The 23,110-nt window shown below is 37.8% G+C and overlaps 1 protein-coding gene across 9 annotated transcripts in view; it reads left to right on the forward strand.

Moving 5' to 3' along the window:
- SOX6 (SRY-box transcription factor 6) overlaps window positions 1–23,110 on the forward strand; it is a 372,748-nt gene that overhangs the window by 207,626 nt on the left and 142,012 nt on the right. For all 9 annotated transcript variants that reach the window (XM_037401650.1, XM_037401652.1, XM_037401645.1 and 6 more), the window contains 2 exons: window positions 17,585–17,757; window positions 21,259–21,327. In XM_037401650.1, coding sequence (XP_037257547.1) covers window positions 17,585–17,757; window positions 21,259–21,327 — 242 coding nt within the window. The remainder of the gene's footprint in view (window positions 1–17,584; window positions 17,758–21,258; window positions 21,328–23,110) is intronic.

Here is a 23,110-nt window from a genome sequence, read left to right on the forward strand (position 1 = left end):
TAACTATCAGTATTTTTTTCAAGAGGTCTGTTTGTCTGACTGTGTCACCTCACCTCAGGTCTGACCAATGACACCTGACAGTTTTCTGCCAAAGGGCAGATCTAGCCAAACTAGGCTAATTCTCCTTGGTTTTGCATCCTCCTGCCAGCATTAAAGTGATTTCAGGCTAATTGGGATTCCCTTGCTTCAATCAGGTCATTCATGACACTGTCCCCTTCCTTGGAGAGTGAATTGGTCTCAATTCACTGTTCCACTTCTGCCTCTCCCCCAAATATTTATTTTAGATTGAAGTAAATAATTTCTCTCTTTTCCACTCTCCTCATTTTTTTTTTTTTTTTGTTCAGCATGATTTGCCAATAGAGAAAATTTTCCAAAACACTAGAAAAGATGCAGTCTCATCAATGAATATGAGTATTTGAATTTTAAAACAAATTGAGAGCGCTATATTGAAACAGTTTCCAAAGGAAATTTGTCTGAATAGAGGAAATAGAAGTCTATTAAGGGCATAGCCTATCCTGATTCCATGAATGCACTGTATCTATTAAGTTCCATGTTAATAAAATTAATAGATTTATACCCAGGCAGCTTGATCAGAGATGGTTCTTTGTCATTAGCTCTCACACTGAAATCCTGTTATTATATGCATATTTTCTTTTACCTTTTTTCTTTAAATTACTTTTAGTTGCCCCACATCTCCTAATATTTACCTTGGTCTGTATCAATATGAATTAACAAAGTTTAACGTTGGTCATGTTGTCATAAATGTTCTTTGAGGGTTACGCACGATCACGCTGAGACCTGCTCGATAGCTGGTTAAAATGTGTTGCCCCGTAGATAATGAGGGGCTAACACACTCGTGTTGGGAATGAATCCTTATGTCTATTAAGATTTGTTTGAATAGGTTTCCATCACAACAGGTGCACAATTATTTTATGAGTAAAATATTATCAGCCTTCCAAATTAGCCAGGGCAAAATGCAAGTTGTCTGATTAAATAATCAAACCCAATGCTTAAAATGCACTTGATTTCCACAGGAATTTTAAGATGCTAAGTCCCAGTCTCTCAGTGAAACTGTGATTGTTTGCAGCATGCAAGTAGCAGCTTGTGGAGTATCCTGTTTGGTGTGTTTTACATAATTCATCCTACATTATACAAGACAAAACCGCTAAAAGAGCATATAATAATAGGTTTTACTTCTAGTCAAACAATTTTAATCTACCAATGAAGGTATTATACTGTGCATTAAAATGAGAAAAAAAAGTGGGCCTCTAATGGAAAATAGTTTGAAAGTGTCTGCATTCAATTAGGAGGCACATCAGTTTAGAAATACAAAACCCTGTGTTGTTTTTTAAATAATTTAGTTTATGAAGGGGGAGGGAAAAAAAGGAAAATTGTCTGAATCTGAAGTGCAGCTTGCAGTGTGGAGATCACATATGTCACCAGTTACTGAATAGCCCAGTAAACACACTGACTCAGAGACCCGAGGAATGGGTAAAATCTGAAACAGTAGGTTCCCCACAAATTGAAAACTTCGCAGTGCAGCTGTTGGACGCAGATTATGTGCAGGTAACTGTTTTCATATCTGAATCTGTTTGTCAATCAAGGAATGCTATGAATCAGGAGATGGGATCTCAAATACAAAACCACAAAGTCAGAGACAGCATCTGGAGGAGCTCCAAGCCACAAAAATTAGGAAAGAAGCACAGAGGGAACAAAAACTGTAAATGCTTGCGTGGATTCTGCCTCTATATACATTGAATTTAAATAATTGTGTTGATACATCAGTAATAATAATTGCTGATAAAAATTATAGTCCTTATTTTGGGCAGCAATATGTTTTACTAAATGTGAAATTAAATGCAATTTGTATTAATTAGGGATAATATGAAAGTATCTAAGTGGTTGACATTTCCGACATTTTTACACATACTACTAAATGTGAAGATACATCTTTTGCATTTGTTTTGACTTAGAAATACTGTATATTGATTTATGCCCCTAATGCGTTCTGTTGAAATAAGATCACAATAAGTTCTAGTCACTAAGATTAGAAAATTATTTACAGACAAGGTTTGCCATACTTTGAAATTTAGTTATGAGGTTTGATCATTGATGTTAACTTTTTACTAGACAACTGTAGTTCTCTCTGGAAGCTGGAATAGTCTTATTACAGATAGCAAAACAAAATCTGCTATGAAAATGTAGGTGGTATACTCAAGTTGCAGGATTTCAAACGGCAGTGTAGTGATACAGACGTTTTATGCACGTTTGTAGCAATTTAAGTTTTTCTAAAGGTGGGAAAGCTTACAGAGACTTCAAGTTTTCATTGGTAACATCAGAGGAATACAGACAGGTTTACTAAGGAAGGTAAAGAAAGTGAAATGGACATAACTGTTTTGTGGTTTGTTTTTTCAGATTCATTAAGAATCATAGACTTCCTTTTAACTTGCAGCTGAAAGAGCTGCTTTTCACCTTGGCTGCTTTACTCTAGTGCCAGGATCCATTTCTCTATGTATTGTTGAGATTCTGCATCAGTCGCAGGATCGCTGCGGATTTTCTTTTGGGGGCTGTAGTGAATAGAGGGTTCCTACTTCAGAAATTGATTAACCCTCTTCTCTATCTTGTTATTTTCTTCAACTCCCAAGGGTTCTGTAGTACAGTTTTGTGTGTCTCAGGGCTCAGCCAGAGATGGGTGCCCACTTCTTCTGAAATGTAAGGATTTTTCTAAGAAACGCTTCAGCCTATCAGGTTACGGTCTGCCACTGTTCAAGATAACAGTGATTGACAAAGGCACTTTGGGTCTCTCTGCATACCCTTAGATAACATATCCCACCATCAGACAAATATGAGCCCTGGGTGCTAAGAACTGGCTGGGAGTGGGCCATAGTGAGAATTCTCCCTCCGCTGACCTGGAAAAACCATCCTCAGTGTCCACACATAGCCAAAGTTTAGTTAACTTCATCGCTAGGTAAGGCTTTTCTCTCTCTTTGCCTCTTCCTGCTTCCTTCCATCTGTATTGTGGTAACGAACACTGAGAAAAATACTTTTCCTGAATTACAGTTACAAGTACTGAGAAGGTCTATGGTGATAAGTAGCAAATCACCTGTGACAGAATATAGGTGTTAATTGCACGTCAACTGAATCTGCTATCAGAAATTTACATTATGACAGCTAGGCCTGTGTAAAATGTTTGAATGCATTAAACACAGGGAAATTAATACAAAGTTTGGGTTTGGGAGTGGGGGAAGCCTGAAGATTTATGTGATGAAAATAGCATCGTTTAACTTGTTTCAACGAAATAGTCTTCACAAAGGAGAGGTGTGTTCCTTGCTGTAGGCCTGCTTCCACCGTTTGCAGCATGAGCTGTAAAAGGGGAACGCTGCTTCTCGCTGATCAAGGTCAGGTCCTACAGACCAGCTGGCATCACCGATGCTGGGGCTGAGACTGTGGCTGCTATCCGAAATGGAAACAATTATAGACTCTGTTTCTGTGGCAGACCTTAACAATGTCTGAGAGGTGTGTATTTTTTTTAAAAAAGCCAAAACTAACATGCCATTTTTCACTGGAGTTCTGAAAGGGTTTATTTTCTGTGGTTTGTGATCTGAAGATACGTGATATTTGTTTAATGTTCCTGGCTGACAGCTAGCAAGATAGGAAATAGTTAAATGATTTTGTGAGAATTAGCAGGTCTGTTGGTAAGCTAGGTAAGGCTTTTGCCTGCATAACTATCCAGGCTTTTACAGTAGAATTGTGCAGTGGGTTAAGCAACTGAAAAAGTCACCCCTCTTAAGGTATATACACTGAATTAACACCTAAAACAATCCTGAGTGCTTAAGTGAGTAAAAATTTTTATTTTTTTGCATAGAGAAATGAATGTGAATGAGCGTGTGTGAGTGTTGCCTTAGAAATGCATTTTCTGTGATTGCTTTACATGTAAGATCAGTTTTTGTTCATCCTCTTCTGCAAGCTGGTCATCGTATATGGACTTTTGCTGAGTGTGTTGAGTCCATGATATAGCTGAAGGCTTACTGCAAGCTTAGATTTATTGCAAGCTCCTGAGGTCCCCACATGCAGAACATTTAAGGTACACGACAGCAAGGAAATCTCATCTTTGCTATTACATATCAAGCCAGTAATGGAAGAGCTCCAAGGAGAAGCTGAAAATGTGTAAGTGAATGTGGTTCTTGGTGCTTCAAAGTTACCAAAGTGCTACTGAGTTCTGGAAAGTTATATCTAAATACCTCATGTCCTTCAGCAGTTCTTCAACAATATTTCCATTTATGACTGTGTTTACTTTGATACCCTGAAATGATGATGATAACATAATGTATTGATAGTCATATGTTAGAAGTTAGCTGTAAGGATGCAGTTCAAATCTTTTTGTGCTAAAGTTATTACCTATGTGAAACTCAAAGTAAGCAACTGACTTCCATGTGTTCAAGATCTACTTATAATATATTAGAATGCTGTTATAATGCAATTCAAAACCTCTTGGTGTGTTTCCACCATGCTCCCAGTGCTTCAACAATTATTCTGAATCATCTTTTGTCTGTGCTTAAATTTGTGCCTAAGTTCAGGCCTTTGAATATTGAATTATATGAAGTTTTTTGAATAGGCGGTGTTTACATTTTCATTCCGAGTGATACTTTTTGAGTGGTAGGATACCTATAAAAGGGCAACAAAATAACCTGACACCACTCTCTGGTTTGGGACTGTGAAGATTTTCATTACCACAGATTCTGCAGCGAAGGGCTGTGTTAAATGTTTTGGTTTGTGATCAACTAGGTATACACATAAATTGAATTAAGAAAATTTCCAACTGTACTTTTAGTCGCTTCTAAGAAACATCTGGATAAACATACTCATGCTTGTGGTTAGAGTATAATTATACCAGAACACTCTTAGAATATGTGTGGAACTTTGGTCTGCAAATGTAGGCCACCTCCTTTGTGCGCTGCTTAATGTGAATTAAGAGGGTTTTCTGCAGTTGGAAAACTTGACTGATAATTTTGTGGTGTATTTCATAGGAGAACAAGAAACTGGTCACGGAATTCTAATTTGTTCTGGAATGTGTTCTTTTAAATTAATTAATTATTTATTTATAAGATAAACCTTGAGGGAACAGCAAGCATAGTTCACTTGTTTGTTTTTTGTTTCTCATACCCATACAGTGAGGTTGTGGTTATTTCAAAAGACGTAAGATAATTCGTGTTTGTAGCGTTAATATGCTCTGCTGAATTTGTTTTACAGATTATTAGGTTGTGTGTAGCAGATAAGTAGCACTTTCAATTTATAACTGTTTGATTATGAAAGAAATTTGAAATAATATTCAGATTTGCAAGCCTCAAGCTGCCAGTTTTGAGCACCTAATGCCATTGTTCATGAACATATCAATGGACCTGTTTCAAAGCCCACTGAAATAAGTGTAAATCCTTCAACTGACTTCTGTGGACACATTTTAAATATATAAAATGTTTTTGCTTTTCCATACATATCAAAGGCTTTTGACTAAATTGTCTCTGCTCAAGTGAGGTAAGAAGTTTCTTCTTTACAGCTTCTGTGATAGACAGGCTATGCTAATGTCCTTGTTTTGCAATAAACTTTGCCTCTTCATTACTTATCACCAGAGGCAATAAAAATCTTCAGAGGCAAATATAAGTTTTTCATTGATATACTTGTTTGTATTTGTAAGACATGAAAGATGAACATGTAATTAAGATCAAAATTAAAATTTATATTTAAAGTATATAAATCTTACAGTACTAATACCCCTCATATTTACATTTAGACACTTCTGAGTGGTGTAGCTAATAACTACTAACTAAAAACTCATGGAAGTAACTTATTGAACAGGATATAAAAGGTAACTGTAAGACATCGTAAGTCAGAGTATGTTTCACAGAGGCACATCTTTCCTGCGTATATTGTGCATTTTGGATGCAGTAGAAGAAATTCATTTGGGCTGCAATTTTGAGTACTGGAAGAGAGGCAAGATTCCTAGAGTGTTTTGAAGTGGGATCCTCAGTGTTAGCTTTAAGGCAAATGAACTCCAATAATTGAATCCTAATATGTAAATTGAATAGCCTTTTTATTAAAAAGCTGCAGTGGCACCTATGGAAAGGATCTCTTCCCTTCTTGCACCCCTAGAGAAAAGTATTCATTCCTGTCCTTGTTCTCATAGGCCTTCTTAGTACACAGATGCTTAGGTTCACTCTAAGGAGTCACATCATCCTCCTTAAAACTAGGTTAGCCCCATGGAAAGATGCAGTGATGATATGGTCTTGCACCCGATTGGCACATGCGCAACTGCAGGAGTACACATAAATGCTGTATGGACATCAGCTGTCAGCTTTTCTTTACCTTGTCCCCATGTATGTATTTATATATGTTATTGTGCATAAGTATTTAAAGAGCAGATTCACATTTTTTCTGCAAAGACTATGGCAAAAAGCAGAAAAAAATACTATCAATACCTCCTTTTCTGTAGCTTGCTGTTCAAACTTAATTAAAACATGAATCTTTTTCATCTTTCATTGTTCATCTATAGTTTAGACAATATGAGAAGACTGAACAAACAAGCAAAACCTTCTTTTACATCATTAAATTTTTAAATGAAAGACAAATATCAGCTAAAGAAATCACAGGTAACTATGAGTCCTGTTATATAGGGAAATTAATGTAATCTAATTCATAGGGGTGATAGTCATTAAATGAGATATTAAAGTAACTTCCTCTAGACTCGGCTTCCTTCCAGTCATTTTTATGCATGTACATATACGATTCTTTTTCCAGAAGACTAGATAGAGCAGAAATTCAGTTCATCCCTGTGACTGGAGATGCAAGTTTTAATTAGAGAGCTCTTCCTTCCAAATACGTGCTTTTTTGCACTCCTACCACAACAGGAAGAAATACTAGTTTAAAAAGAATGAAAAGTTGTATAGATCACTTGGAATTGTATCATGTTTACATAATAATAAAAAAAAATATTCATTTTTAAGCGTATCGTGGTACCCACAAATCACTTGTTAAAGTTAAAATTGAATATGGAAACAAAATGATTTTTATCCAGCTGTACGCTGTTATGAAAGAACAATCAATGAAATGGAGCAATTTCAAAATCAGTCCTGAAATCTCCATTTATATATCTTCTTCAGCAGACTCCTAATCTTTTCATGGTGGCTGATAAGATCCTACTTATTCCAGACTGTCATCAGTTGTGACTCTCAACATTGTAATTCCAAAGCAGACGCTACCTATGATTGTATATAAGTGAAACAAAATATCATTTTACATCTAAAAGAGGAAGCTACAAAAGAGTATCTTTCTTACACCTTGTACTGCAGTGTTTCATAGGAACATTAGGGATGGCTTAGCATTCATCTGCCAGGCCATCCACTCCTCTGCATCAAGGCACAGGTGCAAATGTTCATCTAAAACTCAAATATTTTTCTTCTTTTCTGGAAATGGAGGGTAGGGGTTTTCCATTGAGTTCAAACACCTAAAACATTACTTAACTAAATTAAGATATAGTGATGCTATTAGAGCAGCAGAACTCCATTCAGTAATTTTAATGAGTCAGAAGAGAAAAAAAAAAATATCAAAAGAATTATCCAGAAGGCAAAATAATGTTTAGGACAAAACGTTGTGTTGGAATTCCTCTGAAGCTGGTGTGAAAGGTGGGGCAGTATTTCTCTGTGCAAGTACCTCGGTTTTAGTTTCATGTCTATGCTTTCACATCAAACTATAAGCTGCTTATGGAGAGAGTTACGAATTTAGTAAGTCCTTTTAACATTTCTAATACTATGGACTGTTTTGTATGACCAGTGATGCCGTCAGGACAAAGCAGCCTCAGATCTAAACCCAGGATGGTGCTATAGAATATGTACATGTATTAGGCTTTTTCACTAACATTTCTAAAAACCTAGTATAGTGGGGTTTTCGAAACCGAGAGATAGAATGTCATTAAAAACAAAGTTACTCCATAATATTCAGTGATGAAGTTTTTTGGACTTGTATTTGATGTGTCTGTTATCGGTCCTCTGACAATTACAAAATTCAGCCAGAGCTGATGAAAGAAACTCTGTATTTTGAGTCGGGTTCAGAGATAGAATAATAGCAAAGGTGAACAACTGGCTTCACTTGCTGTTTATGGGAACTTGGGGATCAGTTCTCCTACCACTGTAAATAAAGGGTATTTCTACTGAAGTTTCTGGTTCCACATGTATGTCTAAATAACATGCAAAGAGAATTAGGCCTGCTCAGTTGTTAATTTCAGCATAATGAATAAGCCACAAGCACTGCAAACATCATTGTTACTGAAGGGCTTGATTTTTCTGATATTTAATACTTGTGTCCCATCTTCAGAAGCAGAAAGTTTGGCCATCTCTATTTCCCTATGAGACTAGCCCTGTTTCACTGTGTGAGAACGTAAAGCATTATAGGGCTATTGGGTTGGAGTTAGTTGTATAGCCCTTGCAAATGCAAAAAGTTACAGCATTTAAAGCCCTTTTTATGACTTTCTCATCTCCTTGAAGAAGATGTAACATTGGCCTGCGATCGTTTTTTTGTGCTTAATCTGTGTCCTCTGATAAAGAAAGGTGAACCCATCTTGTACCATTTTTACTTAAGATATTAACTTCCACAAAAAAACCCTGTGTGGGGTTGTTTGCACAGAGAAGGTTCCAATCCTGAGAGTTTATTCCTGATGTGACGCTGAAGTATTTCTGCTATCGTTATCAGCACAGTTTCTGGCATCTCAGTGTGGTGGTTCTACAGAAGGGGAACTGTGATGTAATTACATGATGATTAGATTTTTTTTCTTTCTGTTTATCAGTTCTTTTCACTTCCAACACCTCCTTTATCCTTTAGATTCTGTATTTCTTAATATACTCTTTCCTTCTGTTATATGGCCCACAAACACAGTTTGGAACCTTTACTGTTCCTATTGTCAGCACTACCTCCTCCCCTTCCCCCTCCCTGATCTAGGGAAGTACTCTCATCTGTATTTAAAGGGGAAAAACTGAAACTGAAGGTCAGGAAATTTTTTCAGTGCTCTCAAGTCATGAGCGAGTACCTTAAATGGATGGACTATCTTTTCTCCTTTCTTGTTTGTGATTTTTTTTACTTTAAAAGCATTGGAATTGAGCATTAGGGTCAATAATAATATTAATAATACAAGTTTTGCGCTCTATATATAACACCACCGTGTTCATTTTTTTTTGGTGTGCTATGCCCTGGGCTATAGTCTTCTCGGTTAAAAAAATGAAAATATTCATTTTTCTTTCTCTTTATATCATATTTTAGTGTTTGTATTGCTGTACGGATTACTCACAGCCTGTGGCCTCTGCTGTATCATTATATTCTACTCAGGCAAGAACAGGTTGGCTCTGAGTTTTTAGCTGCAAAGTGTAATACGTATTTTCCTGTTTATTTCCAGTATTATCACATTTTTTCCACACAGAGTTTGAACAACTTGTATTGAGTATATATGAAGCGTTTCTAAACCTACTGAAACCACTGAAGCATTCATAACCAAATCTCTACTTGCTACTGAAAAACCCTACGAATAACTTTTTCCAAAAATTGTCGTCTTTCTTCCACATGCACATGTATGAACTAACACTAAATACGTATTTGAATTAACACCTAACATGTACTTCTAGTATTATTTAGAATGTGAGGTGACAAGTCCTTCTGGAATTTGAGAGTAATTCTAACAAACTAGCTAAAATTTGGGGGATTTTTTTTTGTTTGGTTTTGGGGTTTTTTTTCATTTTTTAAATAACAAACAATAATAAAGTGGAATTGTACGTATGAGATAGTAACAAAATCTCTAAACATTTTTAAAGTCCTTCAAGGTTTATTTCAGATTTCTCCCTTTCATGTGCGTGAAAGAAAGCAAGGAGTCTTTATAAGTAGAGAGATTTGTTGGAATTCTGCTTTTTGCTGGATGCTGGTTTAGAGGAGGGGGAGGCTGGAGATCTGGCTAACATCACATTCTTTCCTGCATTCCTGACATGGATTACATTTTAGGACGCAACTGTGAGTTCACCACATCCCTACAAATGGTGCAGCATATCATTGTGCCGCTCCGTGAGCGGACCAGGCACTCCTCAATCCAACCCCTTGCCTAGCAGACTGCTTTCACGGTTTTGGAGGTGTTTGGTAGTAACATGTGTACGATTTATGTTGATCCAGTCATTGCAGTGTTTTCCTTTTGAATGTATTGGTTTGCTTGGATTAGAAATGTGAAAAACAGTCAAGGAAGAAAACTTCTGAATATAAGATGTTCCTCGGGAAACACTTGAGAATTGCTGAGAAACAGCACAAGAACGAAACCACATAAGATCAAAAAAACTTGAAAGGCCACAAAAGAACCCTTGTCTCAGCAGAGGTGGTTGTCTGCAGGGGCAAAGCGAAGGTACGAGCGTTCACTGAGGAATGCTGAGGCTGGGGAGCCTGCCTCAGTTGTCATCAGCTGATGGCAAAGCTTTAGGGGGAAACTCTCAGCTGGATTCCTGTATGCATTCTGGTGACTTATTTGCTCTTAATGAAAATAAACTTTTCTGTGATTTGTGAAGTCTGAAGGAGGGATAAAGCCTTCAAATTCTTTTGAGACGGGAAAAAAACAATGGAGTGCAACACTTTAAATAGTCAAACAGTTGAATGTGCGCACTCCCATGTGCAATGGTAAAGCGAGGACCTGTGAGGGCACTTCTGCCCAGGGATGCCGATCTCTGTCCCAGCTTGGTGTCAGGGAAGATCTGGATTTGCATTGCTCTCCTGCACCTCTGTGCTCTCCCCCCGTCAGGCCAGGTGTATGCGCGTGCTGGATGAAAGCCTTCGTATGATCCAAACTAGGCGGCAGTGGGTGCAGGACCCTGCCGTCTGCCATCAGCCATGCAGCGTGGGGAGGGGGCTTTGCTGGGGAGGTGCAGCTCTGCCGCTGGGGTCCCTGCCCCCTCCCCTCCGTCATCTGCCTGTGACCATAATGAAATGGGTCATCACGACCTTGCTGACATAATTCCATTTTCACTCTGCTACCTGCCACATACGGCTAGTCTGGGAAAGGCAGCCTGGCCCATGGTAAGCTTAGGGCTGTGTCGAAACTCTCGAGTTCTGTGAATCGTCTTAGTTTCTTATTGCGTCCACCTAAGCAATTGCTTAAGCAGCTGAGGTCTAGTGTATGTGAAACTAGGATGAATCCTGAGTTTGTCAGTAAAACGTTTTCATCCTTCTCATAAGCATAGCTAACTTAAGCCTTTTTTTTTTTTTCTTCTAAAGCTGCCAAACAGATTTTTCTCTACACAATGTTTTGAGTAGTCCTAATATTAATTCCTGTTACTGTTTATGGACATAGGGCATTAATTTTCCCTTGCTCAAAGCTTAAAACATAGAATAATTTGGAGACATAAGGCAGGGGGGAATCTCACACCTTCACAAGAGAGGCTCTCCAGTGTGGTTTGCATGCTGGACGTTTGCTGTGCTGCCTCCTGCACTGGGATGCTACAAAGCACAATGGAAGCATTTATAAAACTTTTTATTGACTAAGGACTGGACAGTAGCATATGGAAACATCAACAATTGCTAACTGATCATGAAATAAAGAAATTCCAGTATTCTAGTGTTATAAAAAGAAATGGGAGAAAAAAAGTCATTCAGAACTTAGTCATATTGGTTCAGCTGTTGTAACCAAAGACTGATAAGATAATAGAGGTCTTTGTGGCTGTTTTCTACTGAAATGCTTTATCTTTATGATGCACTTGGGGCCCTTTAGAGTGGAAAGCTTTTTAAACTGCTGCTGGAGTTAGAACTCAAATTAGATGCTATAGCAATGGCAAGGGGGCTCCTTAGTCAGGCAGCCCTCACAAAGTGACTTTTATCTCCGAAGCCCGTCCATTAGTTTGTTACTTTCTTCTGTTTTTCCTGTTTATTTTTGTTGACTTTTGCTGCCCTATTTTGTGGCATTTGAAAGGTGACCCAATCAAAAAAGGGTAAATGCTAAACGCTGGACAGAGCCTGTGAAGTAGAGACATCACAACCCATCTGATGTGTGCTGCAGGCTGCCGTGTCAGACAGAACGGTTTAACCAGGTTGTCTCTGGGCAGCTAAGATCAAATACACTTTCTTTTATGTCTAGCATTGTGTTTTTGCTTTCTTTTCAAACAATGCCCATTAAAAAAAAAAAAAAAAAAAAGAAAGAACTAACAGAGGCATTGATTCATAAAGGCTGGTGGGTTTTCTTTTTAAAGCTGAAATTGCTTAACTTGTTTCAAAATCATTTCTGATTGTTGGTTGAATTGCTTCGGTTGATGATACTTTGGAACCACAGTTATGTGATTTAAAGCCCTTAGCTTCTGGCAAAGTCCACGCTTTCTTGCATTACTGTCTCTTGATTTCATAAAAGTCACACTATGTGTTTATTCTAAAAATGTAACAGGAGTAATCATTTGTGATTTATTAATTTGTATTTCCTGTAAGTACATGGGGCAAAAGTTAGTTTAGATGCAGTGCATAAACAAGGATGATATTTGTCATGCTTTACAGCAATCACAGAATTCAAGAGAACCAATAATACTCTGCAGCTGTGTAGAGATTCCATGCAAGGATCTCAAAGCACTTCAGGAGCATTAACTAACCAGGCATAAACCCCTCTGACTGGTGGTGTTTTACTTTGTGTATGTGTTGGGAAACTAAGGCAAGCACAGTCAAGAACCCACAGTAACTTTTTGTCATGGCTGAGAATCCTGCTTTGGCAAGCTTTGCATCACACCTATAAATTTTTGGCTTATTTATAACTCCAGTATTTTGTCTTTTATTTACTCGATAGAGTATGTGGTTTTATGTTTTCTTCGGCTGAGTGTCAAAGAGATTAGTTTAAATTACACTATGTAAGTCTAGAAGTCTATTTTCTGTTATTGCTGCTTATTTTTTTCCCTTACCAGCAGTTATTACTCTGCCTCTATCTCATGACAACTTGCCACAAGGACATTTCTAAATTTAACATTGAAAAGCCTCCTGTGTTTGTTGACATGCAGCTACCTCTGTATATAGACTGAATATGTAGTAAGAGGTAATAGAATTGTTCTAAGGTGGTAAATCAGAGCTTGATGATGGGAACTATAGTTATAGTATGTATCTATACTTCCAAATTATTAGAGTTTTAATCTTTCTTTTTTTTTTTTTTTTTCAATGCTTAAAGAAAATTGGGTAGATAAAATGCAAGGTGATGTTTATGATTTTGCTTAAATATGGTGAGATATATGATGATGATTCTATTACATTGTGTACCCAAAATCATGTAGTATTGCGATCAGTTTTAAAAGGTAGGGTTTTGCCACAAACAGAATTCTTTCTAAATGTAATTTTAGACCAGAAGTTGAACTCTTCTCTCTTTTTTTCAGCAGATTTATAGCTACTTTTTATTTTCTCGCTCCTGGTTAGATTGACCTATGACCAGAATTTCTCAAAAGTTCTCTTTGATGCCTTAGTTCTGTTCAGTCTGACCATTTTAGCTCAATTTGTGCTCGAATCCATACAAAAATGAAGGGTAAAACCATAAGCACACAAGGAAAAAATAAAATATTGCTACAACCAAATTATTTTTCAGCTTGTGATTATAATCACAAAGACAAGAATACACAAGCAAAGGGCTATCAAAAATAATAACATTTCCCTGAACTTTTGATGAGACTAACTGTTACATTTTCATTTTAAAAAGAAGTCCTTAAACACTACCGACTTCCCACCAACATTCAAAATTTTAAATACTGCTGGTAAAGAGAGTCAATGGATCAAATTCAGTATATCTGAAGTCACTGAAATAAAGGCCCCTAAGAAAAATGTGTCAATTTTAAAGGTCTTTCCTAACTGAAGACCATTTTGTGATAGAGCCAAAGGTTAATAAAATCAGTAGTGAATGTAGCAATTTTACAGATAAGCTATTCACAACAAGTGTAGTTACTTGAATAAAAAGCTAATTCAGTTCTAAAATGCCACATGCAGTAGCAGTGAATAGCTGCTTTTAGGTGCTTTCTGGAGGAGGATAAAATACAGAATCACAGCACTCTTCTTTTCCAGCATCCCTGGCTGCCTGTAAATTGCTGTGAATGGGACTATAGGCTGACAGGCTCTATTAAGACAAACTGCCTTTCTCATCGGAGAGATAAAATAAATCAGGTGTTTAGTCAAATTAAAATACTTTGGATGGAGCAGGCCCTGGGGAGCACTGATCCACCTGACAAATCTGAGAGAAACTCAAGACAGATGTGTTTGGGGGATAAGGAAGACCCCATGGAAAAAAAAAAAAATGCACTGCTGTCTTTGGAGTAAGAGAATAGGACTAGAACAGAGAGTGTGCTGTGACGGATAATATTTTATGGTAGCTGGCACATTTACTGTATATTTTTTACTGAGCTTTTTGTTTTATCTGTTTTTATGGCAAATACATTTTACAGATGGCTATATTTTTATTTTATTTATAGATATTTTTAGTCAGCAGCAGAAGTTTATTTACTGGTAATGAGTTTAGGAATCTCGTTGCTTGCTGCAGTAAGTGGATGCAAAACAGATGATGATGGCACACAGCTACTGATGACCTCTCTTGGCCCAGCCAGATCAGCTCAATCTGGTCTGCATTCTGAGCAAGTTGTTTTTTATTGGTATTTAAACTGTAAAATAATGGTTGGGATTTTCCACTCGAAAATTAAATTATACCTCCCCCACACAGTGTTCGTACAACAACATTCTGCATCTTATGCTTTTTCTTGTCTTCAGCAGCGTTCGGTTAGGTGTCTTGCAGCTTCGTGGAGGTCTCGTTATTTTCCAGGAGCACAGTGTACATTTTGTGGTCATCAGTTCTGTTCTGTTGTTGGATTACATAGCACAGTACAAATTAAAGAGTAGACTACTTTAAATGGGGTCATTCAATACAGATGTGTTTCTTGGGGTGGGGGAAAAGGAAAGAAAAACAATGACTATGAATTCCTGAGTAAGAACGGGTACTTCTGCCTGCCATTGTATAAAATTCAGGGAAAAAAGGAAAAGAAATTACCTTATAAATTTGCTGCCACTAGATCAAATGGTTCTAACTAATCATAAGAAAACAATCAAATTCTGTAGCCTTAGCAGGCACTCTTTGTGGTAGCTTTGTACTCATATTATGAAGCAAGTACAAAGTATACACAATAATATGTAAATGCAGCAGGAGATTAATATCTGCTTTGGGTGTGTAAAATATTTTATGACTGTAAGATCGGGGGCCTGCGTTACAATGCAAAATCTGCTTGACAGATGTGAAAGTCTCAAGCTGTGGTTTCCCAGGTGGCAGTGGATGGCAAGAAGGTATCATCTGAGGCAGCAAGTTCCTTCCCATTGGCTTTCTAAAATAGGTGGAGTGGTTGAGCTCTTCTAGTAACGATGGGCAAGGGAGTTTTTCTTTGGTAGAAAAACTTCTATCAGTCTTTTATCCGTGAAAGTGAAATTCAGTGTACAATAACATATTCAAATGCACCTAAATAATCTTTGATCCACGGTGCAAAATCTTCAAGCCTGAGTGGTACAGTTTGAGAGGTTTAAGCTAAGTCTATACTGAAGTTGCAGGTAATTGAACTGATGTCAGGAGTGTGGAGCTCAGTACAAGGTAATGGTTGCTGGCAGGCAGTATGTCAGTGCAGACAGTTTCCTGGCCACATACCTGCCTAAGCTTACTTTCAAAAATATTTTTTTTGTTATTGCTTTGAAACAGCTTTTTGCACAGAACTCTTTTATTGCTTAGGTCACACATATCATGCTAAGGTTTTGTAATAAGTTGGTTTGAAATGGAGAGTATCCTTCAGCTCTGACTTCATGCATCCATCATACTTCTTGTGACCGAGGGAATTGCTAACCATTCCTAAAACTTCTGCTGCAACAGAAGTCACTCATTTTTCCTTATGCAGAGGCCTGCGTCACATGCAGACTGAATTAAGGTATGGCATTACAGGATACTGGAGCATCAGTTTGTTGGAGGCTCTTTTAAGACTAAGTTAGTTAATAGTGTCTAAGAAATTGAGTATTTTCAGTGGTTTATGTTGTTATATGCAATTCAAAATGTACGGAAAAACAGGTACCCTTTGGTTCTGGGAGTTTGCTTTGTTTAGAGTGAACGACTTAAGCCATGCGGTTTCTTTTTCCGCAGAAAGCAATCACAGACAGAGGGTTTCTTGTATGCTGCTTTTGCAAATGAAATTCTCTTTAAGAATTTCTCTCATCATAGCATGATGTAAGCAGCCGAGCATCTTGGGTTTGTCACCTGCTTGGCGCGAGTCCGTTTTGTCTTCCCTCTCCCAATGAAACCTGCCAACCTCTTTCTTCTCTTCCCTAGAAGGTATCCATCTTACTCCTGAGAAGAAGGTAGAATCACAATTTTGGTGACAGTTTCTCCATTCCCTCCCAGGTCCTGTTCCTCACACATTGTCTTCCTCTTCACAAGACCTGTGGATTTTTTATCACAGTCCTCTGTTGTGAATGGAGGAATTGAAGTATGCAAATAACCTCTCTTTTGTGCCACTTCTCACATCACTGGGGCAGATTACAGACCTGACTAGTTCTTGATTTAGTTTGCTTCTTCTCTGACTCCCAGTTCTCCTGTACAACATAAAATTGTTTCATTTTTCCCACTTCCAACTGTAAACCTCTTCCAATATTCCTGAACTGCTACCTTACTGTAATTGTATTACCTGGTCTAGAGCTGTGGGTCTGAGACGCTTACACAAGGAGATGCAGTGTATGGCTCAAATACAGGAGCTGACATTGTTGCTTGTGACAGAGTAATATGTTTGTACGTAAGACGGGATATTCTTGGATTGATTTGCAAAAGGACCCTGTACTCTTTACTTAGGAGACCCATGCAATTTACCCCTAAACAGACCATTAAGCATCATTAGTGCGAAGAATAAATGTACCGTAGTTTCATATTAATTAAGTGCTCTCTGTAGAGTAAACTTTGGAAGTTAAATGAAAATTTTTAAGCCATTTTCTCAGGTTAGCCGTTTCTCTTAGGGACAAGTAGAGCTCATTTTTAATATGCATTCCATAACCAAAGCTTACATTTACCCAAATGAACTACCAGATATATGGGTGTTTTAGAGAAATGATCAATAAACTATTAAACTGCTTCTTCCACTGGACAGCATCTTTTAATTTTTTATATTTTTTTTTAGAATTTTTACATACTAGGGGGAAAAAACAACAAAATATTTAAAGTGAAGGAAAATTATGTCTGATGAACTGTGAATGTATTTATCACACTGGGCAGATTTAGATGGAAAAGATATAGGGATTTGTACCCCATGCATCGTTAATTACTCCTGTCAGAAAACAAGAAATACTCTATATCTTTTCTGCTCCAATTTTTGTTACATCCTCCACTGCTTAGAGCACAGTAAAGCTATGTGCTAGATTCTTTTGGGATTTGTTAGTAAAACATATACTCAAGCTACCGCTTGAAATAAGCATGTTGGTGATTCAGCCATTTTTTGTGTGAATATTGCTTGGTAACTATTGTCTATCTCATATTTACAGTACATCTTTCCTGCACATTTAGGTACACCAGAAAGCCTGGCAGAAAAAGAGCGACAGCTCTCTACTATGATCACCCAGCTGATCAGCTTACGGGAGCAGCTCCTGGCTGCCCATGATGAACAGAAAAAGCTGGCAGCCTCACAAATTGAAAAACAACGGCAGCAAATGGACCTTGCTCGCCAACAGCAAGAACAGGTGAGGCTCCAAGAAAGAAACCTGTGAAAATGTTTCATGCAGAATGCTTATCATAAACACTGTTCTGCTTGGTGTTTCATCTTTTTTGTTAAAAGAGCTTAAAAATCTTCAGAAATGACATCTTTTTCCAGAAAGAGGAAATATTGTAGGACCCTGAGACAAAAAAGTGTGTGCAAACATTCAAATAATCTCTTTCCTAGAATAAATGGCATTTGATATATTTCACAGTTCCTGTTTCTTGCACTGAGGTGCAATTTTGGGAGTTACAAATAAGCCAGACTACAACCATTATTTAACTCGTTCTCTTTTTGTCAAGAAAATAATTGAACAAAAACCCTTAAGCATCCTCAAACCTTCAAATATCTTCTATAAGTAAGGTTTGATTTGTTTGTTCATGGTTTTGCCCTTGGTTTTTTTTAAAGATGCAGTTGTTCAGAGAGCTGACCCTTCCTTATTGCACGAAAGTGTAACAACAGTGCTCCCGTATACTAGTCCCCTAGGCATTAGATCAGACAGATCCAAATTAATGTGTGGTTTTTAGGAATGTGACATTATTACTAGAATTATCTTTTCAGTTAAACGTATTTTATAGGATATATACAGCAATATATGCTCTGTTGATTTTAATGAGTTGTGACGTCTGGTATTTTATGTTCTTGAGTATTTGCCCACATGTAGGAATATGGACTCATCCCCTAATGGAAAATAACATAAAGGAACACTGTAAAAAATCAGAAGTTAGAATGTCATTTAGCCATCCAGAGATGACACAGTAATTAACTATTGACACTTGTGAATAAGCTAGCACAAATTAATCTTGACACATTTGCAGACGAGTGATATCTTACAGTGAACACTTTGTAATTATATTTCAAAATGAAAATTAAATGACACTTAAAACTAGGTTGTCATGCTCAATGAAGCGAGCATGTAGCTCAACCGATAGGCAAATAAAATTCAGAATTTGAGCCACATGGTGCTTGTGTACCCTACTTTACCGTGTCAAGCCTATACATCAGGACTATGTGATGGTAATTGCATTGCGGGGTATTGGGTACATTTTCTATCACAGTACTGCTCCTTCTAAGAGGAACCATTGCCCTTAGATGCTTCACAGTATATTACTGGTTTTCATCAGGAAATGCCTATTCAAACGGTACCGTATTGTCCATGCAAGTACAAAAGGCTGTGCACAAGCAGTCTGAACTCTGGCAGAGCAGTGCCTTTGCACATATAGACCAAGGTCTCATCCCTGCCTTGGCTATAGCTCACCATGTTAAGCAGCAGCCAGGTCACCAGCAGCTCCAAGCCATTCTGGACATAGGATCCTGTGTATCTGTGAAAAAAGATAGAGCACTCAGAAAAGAATGACCCATGGTGCAGCTCGATGTAGTGTCTGATTTCAATGTGAAATTACAAGTAATTCCTTTCTGAAGCTCAGTATCGTGATAGTCTGTTACCTTCACTGAGATTTTAGCAGCAGGGACAATGTGGACATAAACCCAACAGAGCTCACCTTTAGTGACAAGCACTGCAGTTCTAAGATGGAATTGATGTGTTACTCATTAAAAATAGTAACCCAAGCACTCATACAGGTTTTTAAATATTCTTTATAGCACAGTTATCATTGGATAACTAAGAATAGACACTACTGCTGACCACTGATCTGACAGCAGATGACCTGAGGTCCTAGGGGCTGCTCATAGCTTACCTAGGCACACAGGCTGCTGGCTCTGTTTGAACTCTCTCTTTCACTAGCAGACTAGTGCCTGCTTCCTCAGTCTTCATTCACCGTATTTTTATGGGCTTTACTGGGACATTTGTCCAGAGATACTCAAACCAGGCTCATAAAGGGAGTTTGACAGATCCCTGTTACAAGCATCAGTGTAGTGGGCTATGATAGTTGCCTGATGCTGTTTCTGTGTGGCGCTTTGCCTTGATACAGCCCTAGAATCAGATAGACCTCAATTTGTCTCTTTGAGGCTGTATGGAAGACTTAAAAGAGTATGAATTTTGTGTTGGTTTCCCATACAGAAGTGAATTCTAACTGTAGCGGTGAAAAAAATTTACAGCTATTTCCAGGTGATAAAGTGAGACTAAGGACATGGCAGCTTGATCTTTGGTATACACAATTACAAGCTGTTAATATGTAACTGCAGATTCCTTAGGAGTTAATCTGAACAGTTTGCACTGAAACTATGTGATTGTTTATTTCCAAATCAACCTTGCTACATTTCTGTAATTTTTTTTTATCATCAAAAACACTTTACTTAGCTTTCTCTGTTTATAAGAGAGTAAGCATGCTCGGAAGATGGGGAAGGGAGACCAGGAGGGTTGTTGCCAGAACCGGAACAGTGGATTTGAGTTACCAAACTATCTTTTGTCACCAGCTTCTTGCTGTTTTATGTGGTTCCTCTGCTCTAGATAAATATTTATAGGAGGGGAAATTATACTTAAGAAATGAAGGTAGCAGAAGCGCTGAGGCCAGGATTTTCAGGAAACACAAATCTTGTCCTTGTTTCAGCCTGCAGCACAGCTACCCTTCTAAAGCAGAAGTCCAGTTGCTCCCCCAGCTCCCTGTGCGGCTTGTCCCCAATAGCTGCAGCCTGTGTTACCCATCGCAGGGAGCTCTCAGGGCATGAGCCTATTTCCCTGCTACTCTTGCATGCTGGTTTTGGATGTTTGTGGGAACTGGGGAGCAGGGTGGCTGCGGCAGATCGTCTGTCATTTGTGTCTCGGTGTTCCCTGCCCTGAACACTTGCTTCCCTCCATCTATATTAGAGAAGGGACAAAGTGAACCTTTACCCTCCAGATCCTTTACTGAATCTACCAAATGAGCAGGGCTGTGTGGAGGCTGTTACTGAGTGTCAGGTACTGCTTTCACACAGAATGAGATCCTACTTCCCTGAGTAGTTCCAAGGAAGACTCCAAGATTTACAAGAGAAGTAATGTGCTGCTCATTGTGAATGAAGTTAGAGAAGCTTGCCCTAGGAGCTTGTGCTGAATAGTGAAACATCTATAAATACTAGCTAAGGCTCCAGTTCAGCAAAGCAGGAAAATGTGTGTTTAACCTTAAGCACCTGAGTAATCCCATCCCCATTCAGCAAAGCACTTAATTTTAAGCATGTGTTTCATTCCCATTGTAGCTAACAGTAATGCATAATAGTCAAAGATCACCACAGGCTTAAATGCTTTGTTGAATAGTGATGAGATTATTCACGTGCACAGCTAAACCCATGTTTCTATGCTATGCAGAGTTGAGGCCTAAGTGCTTAAAATACATATTTCTTACTGGCTAACTAGATTTTTATGTTGCACTTAAATTTAAAATGTTTATGTCACATATACAGATACCTCTAAAATATCCTTCATTTTTTTCTAAAATATAGATGATGCTTAATAAAAGTAAAATAAAGAATAACTAATAAGATGTTTTTCACTCAAAAATATTGCAGTTTCAATATTACTGTTTTAATTTAATGGAAATTTTATTTCTAATAGATTGCAAGACAACAGCAGCAACTTCTGCAACAGCAGCACAAAATCAATCTACTGCAGCAGCAAATTCAGGTCAGTGTGTTTTATTGCTCTCTTCTGATTATACTTAAATTCCATTTATGGAGAGAGAAGGATCTAAAATAAAGCAGCCACATGCTTTACTAACAAGCCTCAGTAAAGGTGCTCTTTTTGGAGGGTCTTTGCGTCTTAGAAAATTATTGTCAGGCACCTTTTTGGTGGAAAGGGCTTTTGCTTTTCTTTAATAAGTAGAGCTTTCTTCTGAAAGTTATGGACTATTTCTTAAATCTTGTCATTTAATTCTGAAATCTGCAATCAGTTTGAGTTGTCTGAAGTAAAAGCAGAGTCTTAACCATTGTTTATAGAATTCCTTATTCTACAAATGCAAAATGGGCTTTATAAGAAGGTTAGAAGAATGTTTTCCATTTCATTAACTAAAGCAAACAGCTATAGAATAGGGTAATAGACACTGAGACAATGCTACGTCCCTGGGACCAGCCTGCCCATGTAGAAAGACCCACAGGTATATGTGTCCTGTGTACCTCTGGGGTAACTGTGCCTTTGTGGAGCTGGAAGCGTTCTGGAGGTTTCCGATGATCTGTACTTGTACGCAGAACCCGGTTTAATTGTGTGCAACTGTGTGGGGGGTAGGGAGTGACATGTTGATAGTGGCATTGTTGGTGTGACTCTGTTTCCTCCTCTGCTCCCTACTTTGTCTGAACGCATTTCGCTGGGCCTGTTCTTTAATTTAAATATTTCGGTTTGGTCTGGCAGATGATTGTGCTGCCAGTCATTTCTTAGAAGCTTGGACTATTGGGTTTATCCTTTAATCTGCTGATTGCCATGTTACAAGATGCCAAAAATGAAGTTTTTCCTTCCCTCATCCCAAATAAATACTTGTCAATGCTTTTGCAAATATTGTAATGCAGTTTCAGTTGCACTTTAAGGAATTTGATTAACATATATAAATGTGTTGATACCTGGGATGAGAGACACAATTGAATTTTAAAACACCATTATTTTCATTGCCTATCGGAAGACTGTGTTCATATTAGGTGTATGTAAAGGATGAAAGAGAGATAAGAATAGAAAAAGGAAAAAATCACCATCTTCTCTAAAAGTGTTATTAACAAGTCTGGCTTCAAAAAACAAAGCATCGTATAAAAAAGTCTTTACTTGGCATAATAGTTAAGACTCAACCATAGCTGAGTCTGCTAAACTGAGCAGTTATTTGCATGACAAATGTTTAAATTTTTAAATTCATTTAAAAATTAGGCCAGAAAGAGTACTCATGACCAGGTCATTTTTGTTCCTGTTTGGAGAATGTGGGTATATTTTACTGGAAGTATCCCCTCTGCAGTAAAAATTTTGGAGGTACTTTGTGTTTCAGTTCACTCAATACTTTCCAGTAGGTTTACTCTTCCACCGACTCCGACAAAATGAGGTCTTAGAATAGGTTGCACGTTAATTTTCTTGTTCACTCACAACGTTCTCTGACATAGTGCTGAACCCTCCACAAGATTTCTTTCCATCTTTTCCTAGACATATATGCAAAGAAGTGTTTTAGTGCTTATTCTGTTCATGTGAGCTAAATTATTTCTTGAGGATCCTTCCCTACATTTGTTCAAAATTCTTGCCAATATAAGCTACTCTTATTCCATAGTTCCTCAGCAGTTTGGCCTCTTTATGTGTCTTTATATTTACATGAATCTAATCAGGGTGTTGGAGGCAGTGAGGACTGTTTCCTCTCCCAGCTGGTTAGCCAGATTGGTAGTGGGCATCAACTATTGCCCAAGGAATACTGGAATGTTGCCAAGGAATACTGGAGCCCATAGGC

This window comes from Falco rusticolus, chromosome 10, assembly GCF_015220075.1.
Source record: "Falco rusticolus isolate bFalRus1 chromosome 10, bFalRus1.pri, whole genome shotgun sequence".
Lineage (NCBI taxonomy): Eukaryota > Metazoa > Chordata > Aves > Falconiformes > Falconidae > Falco > Falco rusticolus.